Source organism: Zingiber officinale, chromosome 4A (genome assembly GCF_018446385.1).
Source record: "Zingiber officinale cultivar Zhangliang chromosome 4A, Zo_v1.1, whole genome shotgun sequence".
In the NCBI taxonomy this organism is placed as follows: domain Eukaryota; kingdom Viridiplantae; phylum Streptophyta; class Magnoliopsida; order Zingiberales; family Zingiberaceae; genus Zingiber; species Zingiber officinale.
The window spans coordinates 110,642,178-110,658,463 of NC_055992.1; the positions used below are offsets into that span (position 1 = coordinate 110,642,178).

The window sequence follows — 16,286 nt, forward strand, 5'->3', positions numbered from 1 at the left end:
CAACACGCGCAAACACATAACGGCACGCAGGCCGTATTATGAATTACAACACAACCAATCATATTGGGTTTTGGGCCATGACTATCACAAAATTTATATATAATTCAAAATTATATATTTTCATAATTTTCTATAATTTTAAAATTAATTTTTAAAATTTTTATGAGTAAAATTTCCCGGCGGTCCCGTTTAGCGGTTTCGGGCGCAATCGCGGAACGGATCCCCTTACGGGGCCCAGGGGCAACGCCCCTACCCGCGATCTAACCATCGCGAGGGTTCCTTTGCGATCCAACAGCGCCTAAACCCGCTGTCCCAAAACGATTTGGGTCGAGACATTGCCGTTTCGGAAAAATGTTCCCGGCGGGTTCGATTTTAGCGATTTCGGGTGCAATCGCGGAGCAAATTCCCTTGCGGGGTTAGGGGCAATGCCCCTACCCACGATCTAACCATCGTGAGTTGCTCCTTTGCGATCTAATGGCACCCGACCCCGCTGTCCCAAACGGATTTGGGGCAAAACGAAGCCGTTTAAAAGAAAACTTTCCGGTAGCCGAAGCCTACAAGTGCCGAGACACTTGTGCTTCGCTTCTACGGAAAAATTAATCATAAAAACTCTAAAAACTCAATTGTTACAGAAAATCACAGAAGGTATATTTTTCATAAAAAATACAAACGAACTCGTACAAGTCTTTGCACGTGGCTCTGATACCACTGTTGGGTTCTTCGGGTCGCGAAAACCGCTTTTTCGCGTTGCGGAAACCCCGAGTCACCCAAAGCCGTAGATCCGTGCAAAGATTCATAAACAAAAACTTTTCGAAAAACCTTTTCTTGTACGAGTTTGTAAAAACCTTTAGATCTACACTATATAAGGGTTATACCTTCGAAGCGTGCCTTTCGCTTATCCCGCTCGTCCAAGGAGTTGCCGGATCTCTAGACCGTCAAGCGCTGGTCCTCTAGAAGTATCCACACGGACACGTAGGTGGAGAAAACCTCACACAAAGGTGTGCTAGCACCTTGGTGAGATTCGGCCAAGCAAGGAGGAGAGGGAGAGGGAGAGCTTGAGAGGAAGAAGGAGGAAGATTCACCACACTTGAATGAAATGAATGAAAAATCAATTCCAATTCAAAAGTGGCCGGCCACTTCTCATCAAGGGTAACTCCCCATTAAATGCAATTAATGTGAAGTTAATAAGAAAATGGCTTTGTAACTTCCATGAGGTGGCACACCATGATGATGTGGAACATCATCATTGGTCCACCTAATGCCAACTCACCAATGAGGTGGAAAAAGGTCAAGTCAAAATTGACCTTTGGTCTTCCTTCTCTAGTCAAGTCAAACTTGACCCAATCTCTACCATGGTTGATCTAATACAACCATTTGATTCGAGCCAACTTAATATAATGAATCTAATTCATTAAATTAAATTGATTTAATAAGTCATAATCTAAATTAGACTCATTAAATACATGAATCAACTTGAGTCGAACTCAAGTTAGCCCAATTAGGATTACTCTTAATCTAATTTGATTCATCAAATGAATCTAATCCTCTTGGTTCATCATATGAATCTAATCTCCATCTAATTGCCCTAAGTGTGTGACCCTATAGGTTCTTGTAACGTTGGCAATGCCCTAAACCCATTTAGGAGCATAAGTAATGAGCGGTATCTAGCAACACATCATTACTACCCAAGTTACAAGAATGTCGAGATCCGATATCACCTTGTGACTACCAATTGTGACTACTCACAAAATAATGACAAGTGTCCTTCTATCCTAGACATCTAGATTGATCAATATGAGGCATAGACCGTGTCATCCTCTAATCAATCTAAATCTTGAACTCCAAGTAGACTCACTCGATCAAATGAGCTCAACATCTAATGTTGACTCATTTGGGCATGGCCATGCACTTAGTGGTCTCACTCTATCAAGAATACCGATGTCGCTCCCGTCATATGGGAGGGATAGATCCCATCTACATCACTCACATCCCTCTACATAATTCGTTATATACCCAGTAATCGCCTTTATAGTCCACCCAGTTACGGGTGACGTTTGACGAAACCAAAGTACATAACTCCTTATGTAGGGATCCATGGTGACTTCAGGTCTAAGGACTAATAGTCATACTAATAGTCACATGAGAAAGTATATGACACTCATATAACGATCCATGATACTTTCTCATGGCGGGTCATTCAGTATACATTCTCTAATGCATACCCATGTGCCAGCTTGATATCTCTATATCCATGACTTGTGAGATCAAGTCATCGAGCTGACCTACATGCTAGTCTTATTGTATTAACATTGTCCCTGAATGCTAATACTCGACTATGAATGATTTAGAGTAGTGTTCCCTATATCATCTCACTATCGATTCAACTAATCGATTGATATAGGTATGAACCTTCTACTCAAGGACGCTATTATACTTAGTCTATTTGGCACTAATATAAATAAGTATAATAACCAAACAAATGTCTTTATTAATATACAAGAATATGATATACATGAGTCCATAAAATCATCAAATGATTGACTCTAGGGCTCTAACTAACAGATACATGGTATCCAGATTTAGCTAATTAAAAATAAATAAATTAGTTAAATCAAATCCTCCAGAAGCTAACATAAATCTAGATCCAATTATAAACTCTAATTGGATCATCTAGCTTCTCAATCGTTTCTTAACTACTAATTCCTTCCAATTAGGATTTGAAATAAACATAATTAACCACAACAACTAAATCCAAACCAATACTAAAGATGACAAATCCATAGCACAACTTACCCCAATCTAAGTATTTTCCTGCCAACTTACAACCACAGATCTTGCTGCTGAACTTGTGGCCGAAGCTATGGATCATCCTCAACCAGTGATGCTTGGATCCATAGTGGAGTCGTTGCCTAACAGGTCAACCCTTCCACATCAGCACCTAGAACAAACCAAATGTCAAATTCACAGTGAGTACATCCTCAACTATGTAAGACCAAATTAAAGCTCACCTTGTTGCCTCATCACCATACTAACTGCCGTCAACTTCACACCATACCGAGACTGAGATCCAGCGCTGGTCTAGATTGGCGACTTCTTTCGCTTGGCCGCAGATCAGCCCGTGAAGGGAATAGCGGCACAGAGGCAGTGGCAAATCTGATGGCCGGCACAGAGGTGGTTGCCAAAAACACAGTGGCAAGCTCACTCGACAGTGGCAGCAAGAAGAATAGAGGAATAAGGCTTCGTTGCCGATACTAGGGCAGAAGATCAGTTCAGGAGAAGAAGAGGGTTGCGGCGTCTTTGGCATTGGCACACAACGATCAGAAGAGGTTGACACCTAGGGCACGGTGAGAGATCAACCAATGGAGAAGAGGGCTTGGCAGAACCCTACGCCCACAATTAGGGCTCACGGCCACCGGCGCTAGGGCAAAAAGGAAGGCCGGCGGCACTGCGCAGAGGTGCTTGACATCGCTGGCGGCAGGGGGAAGGGCTCAGACCTCACCGCGGCTAGGGCTTCGGCTTGGAGGTAGCTTCCGGCCGAGAGGAGCGGCGGCGCATCCCGACCTCAGTGGCAGAGACAGAGAAGAAGAAAGGAAGAGAGAGGGAGGAGATGCTCAATCGCCGACTCTCTGTTCCCTGGTGTCGTCGGCGTCGGGCAGAGGAGAGGGAGGCAGCGGCGGTTGCGGCGCCGGTTAGGGCACTCGTGAAAGGAAGAGAAGGCGCGCGGGGGAAGGCTTGGGGACACGGCGACAGAAGAGGAGGAGAAAACAAAATAAAGAAAAAGAAAACCAAAAAGGAAAAAAAATAAAACTTTTCCTTACTTAAATTGGGTAACCTAAACAAGCTTTCCCCGGGCCCCGTTTCTATCCCCGTAAACTCGTCCATACGGTCTCCGAAAAATTCTTGAAAAATTTCTAAAAATTTCGTAAAATTCCCTTATCATTATTCGCCATTTTTTCGGTATTTTACAGAATATTCCTCCAGTACTTGTTTATTTGTGCTCCTTTAATATTGTATGATTTCTGGATTGGAACATGCTCAAAAAATCATACTCACTTCATCATCACAAGTGTTACATATTCATACATATATGTAAAATGTTGTCAAATTTAGCATAAAAAATAAATTCACTGGCAAAAGATCAGTAAATCCCTTTAGGTAAGGGATGTTGGTGTTGTAGTGTATTGTTTGAGTTGACAAAAATATGTCCCCAATCTTAGGTAATTATGGAGTCATAAATTTATGGATGACTTCCACTCAGTTGAATCTAACAAGATGGTCAAAATCATCTACTATATCTATAAGACTTAAAGGAACCCTATATGTACTATAAGAAAATAAGACAAAAAATATATACAAAATGTAAAATTGGTAAAATAATAAAACATCATCATCTACTTCAACATGATTGACATAAAATTTAAGCAGCTCCTCAATTCTTAATCAGGTAGTTTTTTTTTATTTGAGAAGTAAGTTAGAAGGAGGTCTCCTGATGCTTTAGTTGAATTGATCGGAACCGAAGCACCTCAGTCTGTAATACCAAGCAACAAAGAAACATCTCTTTTAGTGAAAGCAATTGGTATACCTGTAAAACTTAAATAATTAGTTATCTTTTCCAAAAAGGTAAATATTATATAAGATAATATCATGCCCAACGTATCAGAGCCACGTTGGGCCTAATATGGGATAATATCAGGCCCACATTGGACCCGATATGTGATCATATCAGGCCCATGTTGGGCCCAATATGCGATCATATCAAGCCCACGTTGGGCCTAATATGCGATCATATCAGACCCATGTTGGGCTTAATATGGGATCATTTTAGACCCTCGTTTGCCATGATATCCCAATTCCCCAATGGCCAAAGTGAATAAATATTAAGATTTTCAAACTATTTTATTTTACTATACTACTACTTCGTGCTTAAATTCATAATTACAAGTTATACCTGAGAATCTAAAGGTTTGAGAAGTTGAATCCCAATTTTAAAATATATTGACCAATATATCACGAATATGTTGCATATGTTGTATGTTCAATTGTGGCAAAAAGGCGAATACGCTCGCCCCCAGCGCCCCCGCCAACCCGTCCCAAGGCCAACACGGAGGAGGTAAATCATGGGCGACTACTAGCCTTTGGAATAGTGACTAGCACATAAGGGAGGTATTTACCTCGGGTTTGTCGAGATTCAAACCCCAGACCTCATTGTGGCAATACCTCATGCGCTAGCCACTAGACCCATCCGAGGGGACGCATATGGTGTATGTTCAAGAAAATACTAAAGGGGGGTTCTTTAAAAAACTGTTAAAATGACCTAACACACTGTTCCAATGCAGTTTCTGTCCAAACTGGTTGAGCCTTTGCAAATCCAATAGTTTCGAAGGTGATACCTTTGCGGATAATTGAACAACAGAGGATGAAACATTCAACCCACTTCCTTACACCACTATGAAAGGAGAGTATTGAAGGAAACCCACTGTAGAGAAGTGATCAATGTGGATTTTCATCGGAAACCTTTGATGCCACCTGAGGGACACATGAAGACACTTTCGTAAACTTTCGGTAGGGGATGATCTCGCAACTAAAACAGATCAAAAGATTTTCTCAATCCAAGAGTTAAGAAAAGCATCGAGGCTTGCACGGGTTGAGAGAGGGAGGGATAAAAATGTTTACACCATTAGAATCCGAGCCAGCAATAAAATTCTTAAATCAAAGCAATTTTAATGTGCTTCAAATGCCTTGGAAAATGGGGTGGGAAAGGGGAGATTGGCGAGAGGGGTAAAAGGGGAATTTCACATACTTTACTGTGCCCTTTGGTAAATACAAAACCATGATACATTGGTAAATTCTAATTTCCGTGTAGTTATTTGGTAAATTGTCGAAAAAATTTCCATACAACTTTTTTTTTGTTCTTACATTACAAATCACATAATTTTTTTTTAATTTTTTTTAATATCTCTATATAATTTTCATTTAAAATTTTAATTAATTATGATCTTTGATTTAATTTATTTTTTGTTTTTTTTTATTAATATATTAATTAATTTATGTTTTTTAATTTAATTTAATTTATAATTTTATTTAATATTTAAGTAACTTATACATTTTAATTTAATTATAACCATTTATATTTTTATATTTTTTTAAATAATAATTTATCAACAATTTTATTAAAAAATTATATTTATAAAAGAAATGAATTATTACTAACTAGAAATAAAACATTATAATTAAATGCTTTATAAAATTAACTTTATTGCTAAAATAATTCATTTTAAAATTATTATAAAAGGTCAACATGTAACAATATTTTATTATTAATACTTGGCTCAATTTCTAAAAGAAAAAAAACTTCAGAAAATCTCACTTTCACAATTCTTAAAACCTTTTTTTTTTTGTTAGACTTTTTTAATTTTACAAGATGCCCTTAGATTGAAAAAATGTTATCACCAGCAATTCATCGCTAAAGTTGAACTTTTTTTAATTTTATAAGATGCCTTTAGATTGAAAAAATGTTCTCACCAGCAATTCATTGCGTGTGTCTACATGGCTCGAGATAACTTTGAGTTGATTAAATGGGCGATACATCTTTAACATCCAGTTCTTCAGCTGTTTCCATTGTTTCAGCTTTCAGGTCCACAAAACATGGCACGGTTAAAATAGTTAATCAATTATACTAGTGGAGGGAGCGCTGTTGATTGATTACGACTGTTCAGTAATTTTGGCATAATAATTCAGATTGGTGTCTTTGTTTAGTTATCGAGAGCTGCTCCCCCCATCCGACAGCACCCTTCCCAGTTCCCACCTCCTCTCTCTCTCTCTCTCTCTCTCTCTCTCATATGACGCTTCTACCGCGACCCCCCGGGTCATCCGAGTTGATATATGGCGGGTGTTGCCACAATGAAATCGCAGTGTCGATCCTCGGGGTAGTTGGGGAATAAATCTTCTATCCCCGTATTACACCCTGTCCGTCACATGTTCGCTCGGATGCTGCAATTTACCTCCCTCGTGATGGCCTTGGGTCAGGTACGGCGAGAGCGCTGGGGGCCCGCGTTTCTCCTTTTGCCACAATGACGCTTCTACCGTGTTCTTTTTATTTTTTTTAAATTTTATTTATTTTACATTTAGTTTTATTTTTTAATTAATTTTGTTTAAAAATATATCTCATATTTATATATTTTTAATCAATTTATCATTCATCAAAATCGGTAATGGTACCAATATAAAATTCACAATTACAAGTTGTATTTAAGAATCTAAAGATTTGAGAAGTTGAATCCAAATTTTGAAATATATTGACCAATATACGATCGATATGTTGTATGTCTAAAAAAATATTAAAGGAGAACTGTTTGATCATTGTTATGTGTCGATCATGTAAAATTACAGATCCATAATACCTTTATTTGTGGACCCTTCAATAAAATTATTAAAATGACCTAACACACTGTTCCAATGCAGTTTCTATCCAAACTGGTTGAGCATTTGCAAATTTGATAGTTTCAAAGATGATACCTTTATAGATAATTGAACAGCAGAGGATGAAACACCCGACCCACTTCCTTGCACCATATGAAAGGAGAGTATTAAAGGAAGCCCTAAACCTTCACTGTAGAGAAGCGATCAGTGTTGGTTTTCGTCAGAAACCCTTGCTGTCACTTGAGGGACACACAAAGACACTTTCATAGACTTTCAGTGGGGGGACAATCTCGTAACTAAAACAGATCGTAAGATTTTCACAATTTGAGAGTTAAGAAAAACGCCGAGGTTTGCACACGTTGAGAGAGGGAGGGAGAAAAATGTTGACGCCATCAAAATCTGAACCATCAATAAAATTTTTAAATTAAAACAATTCTAATGTGGTTCGGATGCCTTGGAAATGGGGTGGGAAAGGGGAGATTGGCGGGAGGAGTAGAAGAGGAATTTCACATATTTTACTGTGTCCTTTGGTAATTACAAAATCATGATACGTCTTTTGATAAATTCCAATTTCCCATTTGGTAAATTGCCAAAAAAACTTCCATACAATTTTTTTATGGGTCTTACATTACAAATCATATATATTTTTTACTTTTTAAATTTAATATCTCTATATGATCTTTGATTTAATTTATTTTTAATTTTTAATTAATATATTAATTAATTGATGTTTATTTAATTTAATTGATAATTTTATTTAATATTTAAGTAGCTTATGAATTTTAATTTAATTATAATCATTTATATTTTTTATATTTATTTTTAAAATAATAATTTATTAACAATTTGATTGAAAATTTATATTTATATAAAAGAAAGAAATTATTACTAGTTAATTAAATGCTTTATAAAATTAACTTTATTGCTAAAATAATTCACAAGTAAAATAATTCATTTTAAAATTATTTTGAATGGTGAAAGGTCAAATATGTAACAATATTTTGTCATTAATCATTGGCTCCATTTCTAAAAGAAAGAAACCGGATTTTGTTTTTCACTTAAATCCTCAAATCTTCCACTCACAGCGGTTTTTTTTTTTTTTTTTTTTTTGAACTTTCTTAATTTTATAAGATGCCCATAGATCCAAAAAATCTCGCCAGCAATTCATACGTGTGTCTACATGGCTCGATATAACTTTGAGTTGATTAAATGTGCGATACATCTTTAAGAAGACATCCAGTTCTTTAGCTGTTTCCATTGTTTCAGCTTTCAGGTCCACAAAACATGGCACGGTTAAAATAGATAATCAATTATACTAGTGGAGGGAGCGCTTTTGATTGATTACAACTGTTCAGTACTTTTGGCATAATAATTCAGACTGGCGTCTTTGTTTAGTTATAGTGCTGTGGTTGTGAAGGGTACTACTGATAACTGACAAGGTCTCATCAACAATCGACAATAAACAATCGACAATCAACAATCAACCTCAGCTCATAGAAAGGTTGGTAATGGCTTTATCTATCATTGATTCATACAGTAAACGATATGTAGTGGAGCTCAAAGTGCAGAGACAATGAAGGCGCCCTGTGGCTGAACCTCCTTTGCGTCCTTGTCGTCGTCCTCCTCCATTAGGTTGTGCATTTCATGTGTGAATTTGTCCATGGCAGGGGCCGGTAGACACACTGGGACGACGATTCCCTCCTCGCCCTTGCTGTTTTTCAAAGGTATGTAGAAGCTCGCCACTCCAGGAATGGCTCCGACGCCGCCCTTCGCGGGGCCTCCGTACGCCGCCTTCCCCCACCCGAAATCCACGTCCCCGAACCCCGCCCGAGTCACGTCCGAGACCAGGTACGACCTCACCACTGTGAAGTGCGGCCTCCCGCGCAGCGCCATCAGGTCCGCCAGCGACCTCATGTACTCGTCGCTCACCGCCGACTTCGCCTTCTTTACCAGGTCCAGCGCGTACCCGATGGGGTTGCTGGATATCTTCCCCGCCGTGGACACCGCCACCGGGAAGGCGAAGGCGTTTCCGTAGTACCCCGCCGGGAGGTCCAGGCCGGATTTGCCGCGGGCGTTCACGATGCAGATGATCCGGACCTCCTCGTCTGTGTTGGCTCCGATGGCGACGGTGCGGCACTTCCAGAGGCAGGCGGTGAGGATCTCGAAGGTGGAGCTTTTACGGAGGTGCTCCGGCAGGCGGCGCCGGAGGGCGGCCACTTCGGCCTTGCCGAAGAAGAAGGAGCGGTGTACCATGTCGTCGAATGGGACGATGGTGCCGAGGACGTCTTCGTACTCGCGGTGGACGCAGGTGACTCGGGGAGGGTGTCGCGCCTCCAATACCTCACGCGACCAGACCGGAGCCAAGGAAGGGGCGGCTGCCCCTCGAGCCAGCTCCGCCACGGCGTCCATGAACTGGACGAGGCCGGGAGCATCGGACATGGTGTGGTTGAGGCGGAGCGCGAAGACGAAGCCGCCGCATAGCAACCGCGTCACCTGAATCAACAGCAACGGGCAATGCAGAACGCCATCCGATCCAGGGACGTTCCAGATGAGCTCCTCCAAACCGGGGAACGGCGGCTGCAGGGCGTCGCCGAACTGATCGAGACGGACGTCAGCGTCGGCCTCGATGAACAACACGCCCTCCCCGGTGCACTCCACCACCAGCTTCCTTCCCTCCGTCTCCCTGAGCCGGCCGGCGAAGGGGTAGTAGAAGACGAGAGCCCTGGCCAAGGCTTCCCGGATCACCTTGCAGGGGTCTTGTCCTGCCATGGAAGGGTGGTCGCGGTAGAATTGGATGACCGGGATGTGGAAGCGCAGCCCATCCTGGTCGTCCACGTCGGAGAGGCGCTTGAACTCGCGAGGGGTGGCCTCTGCAGGCGCCACCAGAACGGCCTCTTGCCGGCGGACGGTGAAGGTCAGGGAGGAGGATGCCATGGCAGTAGAAACAAGTGATCCAAGCAACTGCTATTAAATTTGCTCTGCTCTATGATCTGGCCTTTGAAACAAGAATGCTCTGTATTTATAGAGCAGACAGTGGTTATGGTGGTTGGAAGATCTATCCAATGAACAATTTAATCGAGTGGAAATAAGTAATCATTTATCCCTTCAAAATTTATAAATAAAATCATCTCCACTCTACGATCTAATCCAATGTATAATTGTAGGGGAAAGTTCATATGAATTACTGAGAAGGCTTGTGCCAAATACTAGGGGTCTTCCTTGACTTCTCCTCCTCTTTAATTTCCATTTTCCACAAATTCTTGGAGTTGGAAGGAGAAAGTACAGTTCGCTCAGTCTTCCGTCCAAGTCTTCTAACCTTTCCTTGTAATTGATTCGTAAAAGCACTTGACTTTCAGATGCTTGAACTTAAGTCTTTCTTTTCTCACTATTATTATATATATAATTAAGTTTTTATTTTCAAAGTCATAAGAAAAGAAAAGTAATTGTCTTCGGTCAAAGGTCGAAGGCTCATGGGCACTGATAAAGAAAAAGAAATACAAGTTAAACAAAGACTGAGATGACTGAAGTCTGACATGATTCAACCACTAAGCAACTAATCATGTGTGATTACCAGAAGATTAGTGCAGTTCTTTTTCATTAATTTTCTTCTTTTCACAAACACAGATAGATAAAATAGATAGATATACGCGCATATAGAAGTGTAGGGGTAAGTGAATTACCTTTTGCTACATAACTAGACCGGTAAGATTCTTCCGAATGGATTTACAACACAGAGATGTTAGGCTTCTGATCGTTCATCGTAAGTGCTTCCTGATTTATCTTAATGGCTGTTGGGAAACTTCCTTGGGGTCGGTCCGGTAACCTCAGGCTCGACATTACCTAGCATGCTTCATCATTTTTTTTTTTAAGTGGAGGGGTAAGAGTCCCGAGGTATGGTGCAGTGGTAAGGGTGCTTAGTTGTCTCTCAGACACCCAAGGTTCAATTCACAGCTACGGTACAAATGCTTCCCGATTTACCCTGGTGGCAGGTGGAAAATTTTCGTGGGGCCAGGCCGGTCACCCTAAGCTCGACATTACCCAGTCTGGTTAATCATTTTACCCATGGGGCAATGGTGTAGCGGTAAGGGCGCTCCATTATCTCCTAGCACCCATGATTTGATTCTCAACTATATCGTATTTATAGGATTTTCCCTCCAAATCAGACTTGCAATTAAGGGATGCTGGACTTCTAAACCGTCCAGCGCAAATGCTTCCCGATTTACCCTGGTGGTCGGTGGGAAATTTTCGTGGGATCGAGCCAGTCTCCCCAGACTTAACGTTACCCAACCTGGTTAATCTTCTTCTTCTTCTTCTTTTAGTGGAGGGGTAAGATTGCCTCAGGACATAGCCGAGTTGGTTATCAAATGACAGATTTATAGAATTGAGCCAAGATCGAATCCCAACAAATAGGGCTATAAATGAGCCGAGCCGAGTTTTAGGGTGTTCAAGCTTATTTAATAAGATAACTGAGTCGATTTGAGTCGAGCTTAAAATGAACCAAACTTTTGAAATGATTGTTTAAGCTTAGCTTAGTTAATTTTTTATAAGCTTGAGCTTGTTTGAAACTTGACTTGAGCTTGGTTTGTTTAGATGTTCCTTGGTTTGTTTAGATGTTCTGTGACAGAATTGTATAACGCCGCAGTGTCCCTATATAACAAAGGGTAGCTCCGGTCATGACATCCCAATGGAAATGAGTAGCTTATTTATGGAATGACGACATTTTCTCGACACCACCTTCATCATTTTTTTCATGCCATCCACTGTAAATCATGAAGTGTATCTTGCTCCCAAATGGGGAAGGACAAAGTGGTCTTGTTGCCTTCCACCGTCTAGTGAAAGCTTCCATGTTCATAAAGAAATTTCTTTAAAGTGACCACTAGCATCTATCCCCGATGCGTGTATGTTGAAGAGGTTAGTCCCCTCATGGAGTAGATTAGGGAGAGGATGATCGCCTCGAAGAACTTTTCCCAGCCACGATCAAAGGATGCGAGGGAGGTGCAAAATAATATAAGCTGGTTGGTGTTCACACCACTTTGTACGTTGAGAGCAATGTAAGCGATCACGGGGGATCTGAACACTGTTCAATATTTAACTTACGATGAAATCGAAATGTAAATTTATTAACAATAATTTCCCATGTAAAAGTATAAATGTATTTGATAGGTACTGATCCTGTCCGAGCGCTGAGTCGACGGACATTGGGGGTGTGACACACTCCGCTGTCTCCGACTGGCGATATGGATCTCCGGCGAACCTGCAAAGAAGCCGAGCCGGGAGGAGTTTCCCGGCGACGACCCTCCGACGCTCAAGTCAGGCAGTGAAGAAGGAGCAAAGTAACGCTACTGTGGCTATAGTGATGAGAATCGCAAACCTCCGTCGAAGTCTGGGGGTCCTTATATAAGACCCTGGGGGCGCAGACACGCTTCTCGATGCGTACACGCTTCCCCAAACATACCTCGGTAGGGTTGTGTCAGAAAAGCATGCCTGATGTCATTCCGCAATCGTCCGAGCATATCCCAGATGTGACGGTGGAAACTTCCACCATACGATATTCTGTCCGCTCCGGTCACCAACCATGCTGTTTGTCGGCGGCAAGTGTCTCGAGGATGATGTTACCAGCTGTCCTTTTTGTCCCTTTGCGCTCTTGCCTGTTCTCGGGCCAAGCGGACCAACCGCTCGGCGCTCATGGCTTCCGGGGATGCGTATACCTCGGCCCGGGCGGGGAAGCCCTGCTCATGTGCTCGGATGGAATTGCGCCTTATTGTCCTGCGGCTCAGCCGAGCGACCTGTCAGCCCGGCCCATAGACTCTTTTACCTTGAGCATCGGAAACCCGACCCCTGGTCGGGATGTCTTTCGTCCGATCCGGGAGACCCCTGGCCGGATGTCCGGTCGACCGGATGCTTGGTCGGCTTGCCACTCCGCTCGGCACGACCTCTATCCGCTCGACACGACCTTGGGGTTGACCCTCTTGACCATTGACGTCCACATGTAATTGACCTCCCGTTAACAAGGGTCCCTCGTCCTTACCACCGGATCACATGCCTCCCCCTCAAGTCTAGTTGAAGGAGGCGCTAAGTCCGACTGACTGGACTATGAGTTTGGCCAAGCGACAGCCATCCTGCCACTCCCGATAGTGTACCTCCTCTCGACCACTATGGGGTTTGATAACGCCGGTCGGCTAATTGCCAAGGGCTGCCCCACTGCCCTGTGATGATGTCCGTAAGATCCTCTCGGTATGCGTGTAAATCTCTGTAATTATGGTTGAGCACGCGGGTTCTGCCTCGTGATGGGGCTCATTAAATGCCCTCCTCTGACTGAGTGTCACGTGTCACTGTTGACATCATCGCATGGCCGCCGCCTTACGCCCGACGCGACGTTCACCGGTTTGAAATGGACGGTTGCATGTGGCCCTCGGGTTATGTGACCTGCATCCGACGGCTCGGGTAGCTCGAGCCCATCCTTATAAAGCTCTCATCGCCTTCTTCCGCCGCATTTTCGCCTTCGCGTGCTCAGAAGCCCTCTCCTGCGCCCCTTGCTCCGGTAACCTCGTTCTTCGGCACTTCGGCGACCTCCTGCCCACTTCTTTCGATCCTCATCTTCTCTGTAAGATTCTTTGCCTTTCTCTCTTCGATTCTCGTGTTTTCTCTGCGTTCCTTGCCACATTCACGCCTTCCGGTTATTGTTCTGTTCGTCTTTTCTGAGCCTTTGCGTTTTCTTCCGATCCCTGCCTCCTCCACTGTTCCGGCGATGGCTAGTTCTTCCCAGCCCGCGGACCTCGCTCTCGGCCCATGGTATACTACCATAGAGTCGCGGTTCGATCGGCGGGATGCTGAGAGCCTGATAAATGCCTTTGACATCCCCTCTGATTTCGAATTGATTTTACCCTCTCCTTCCGCTCGGCCACACAACCCTCCGCGCGACACTATCTGTTTTTTCCGCGAACAGTTTACAACGGGTTTGCGGTTTCCTCTCCACCCCCTTCATCGTTGAAATTTGCAATTTCTTTGGCATTTCGTTCGCCCAGTTGGTTCCCAACACTTTTCACCTTCTGTGTAGAGTTGTGGTATTATTTAAGATACACAACATTCCCCTCCGCCCGGAAGTCTTCTATTATTTCTACTATCCCAAGTAGTCCGAGCTGGACACTTATCTATTTCAAGCTTGGTCCGACTTAGTCTTTTTTGATAAACTCCCCTCTTCCAACCAATATTGGAAAGAGAGCTTCTTCTTTCTTCGTATTCCCGGGCGGTTCCCTTTTCGTACTAAATGACAGGTCGGACCGCCCACCTCTCCCGAGCTGAAGAAGTATAAAACCCGACCGGACTACCTCCAAGCAGCGAATATGCTAGCTGGTCTGAAACTCGACATCAACAAGCTCCTACCTGAAGGAGTGATGTATATATTCGGTTTGAGTCCGAGCCGGACCCCCCTCCCGAGCAGCTTTGGTAAGAAATTTACTTGTGTATTTGCCTTGAGTTCTAACTGATTTTCTTCTCTTTTCCTTGCAGCGAACATCGTAATGGAGTCTGTGATGCTCGGGATCTTGAAGAAAAAAGTGGTCGCGCTCGAGGCGGCAGCGACCAAGGAAATGGAGCAGTTGGGCATTGCTCCGGTCGGCTCTCACGAGGGTGAGAGCGAGACAAATGCGGGGGAGTTGGACGCTCAGGCTTCACCTGTGGATGCGGCTGGCGGTGCAACTTCTAGCAAGGAACTGACCGTTCGGGAGGAAGACTCCGATCCAGAGGACGAGCTCCCACTCGACCGGAAAAGACGGCGTATTGAGATGCCTCTCCGTTCGGCCACCTCCGCAGTGCAAGCGTCTGAGCGGACGGGCATTGCATCTCCCTGTGATAAAGCGCCATCGGTCGAGGCGCTCTCATCCGACCGAACCCCGTCTCAACTGGATCCGCCTGCGAACCCCCTCGAAGCGGTTCTGGTCCGCTCTCTTCCTCCTGCCCCCCGCCGAGTACGCCGCTCGGGCATTCTATCCACAATGTCCAGCCAGGCCTCCGATCCCTCGGCGTCCGCTCACACGACTTCGGGTCGGCGTCGCACTATTAGGGCCACCATGCACCTCTCCACTGAGGTGTTTATGGCCAAGTCCGATCTGCCGACGGCTCCTGAACACATGATCACTATTAAGGGGCCCCTTGCTGAGATATGGGCGGACGCCCGGGCCCGTGTTGCCATGATACCGCTCAACAAACTGGCTGACAGCCACATGCAGCAATCCACAGGGATAAGCTTCACTCTTGTTCTTTTATGTAGTCTTCCCGGTCCGCATTTTAACACCCCTGCGTACATCAGAGATGGGTGGAAGAGATCGCCGTCGCCAACCGTTTGACTATGGTGGAGGAGGAGCTGAAGAGGCTGAAGAGTCCGGGCGGCCCGTCTTCTTCTCAAGGCCCTTCCTATGCCGAGCTGCAGAAGGAGCTCGCAAAGACCAAAGACTTGCTGGAGGCCGAGCGGAAGAAGACGGCCGACCAGGCCTACATGCTGGCCCAATACGAGAACCAGGTCAAGACCTTTGACCGAAAGATAGAACTCGCCACCACTCGGAAAAACACCGCTATCGCCGACCTTGAAGCGAAGAATGTGAAGGCCCGCGCCCTGGAACAGCGGGTAAAAGAGTTGGCTGATCTACTGGACCGCGAGAAGAAGGGCCGTTCGGCCGAGGCTGTGGCTCTCAGGGACGATTTGAAGGCCCTACAGGAACCTCTCGACGCTTCCCGCGCTGCTTTTAAGGAGTACCAGGAGGCGGAGTCAGGTCGTGTCGCCACCTTGAGGCAGAAGTACATCCGCTCGGAGGAATTTGCCGAAAAGGTCTGCGACCGGATGGTCATTGCCTTCAAGTTGGCTATCACCG

At 44.1% G+C, this 16,286-nt stretch overlaps 1 protein-coding gene across 1 annotated transcript; it reads right to left on the minus strand.

The window, feature by feature from the left end:
- Positions 1 to 8,892: 8,892 nt before the first annotated feature.
- On the minus strand, positions 8,893 to 10,359 carry LOC121970577 (benzyl alcohol O-benzoyltransferase-like). Its single transcript, XM_042521373.1, has one exon. It carries the CDS (start codon positions 10,351 to 10,353, stop codon positions 8,977 to 8,979), a length of 1,377 nt encoding a protein of 458 aa, XP_042377307.1. The 5' UTR covers positions 10,354 to 10,359; the 3' UTR covers positions 8,893 to 8,976.
- Between the last annotated feature and the right edge of the window lie 5,927 nt (positions 10,360 to 16,286).

Bases quoted from the DNA above. Each gene is read 5' to 3' on its own strand.
- LOC121970577 (XM_042521373.1), bottom strand. From the start codon at position 10,353: ATGGCATCCTCCTCCCTGACCTTCACCGTCCGCCGGCAAGAGGCCGTT.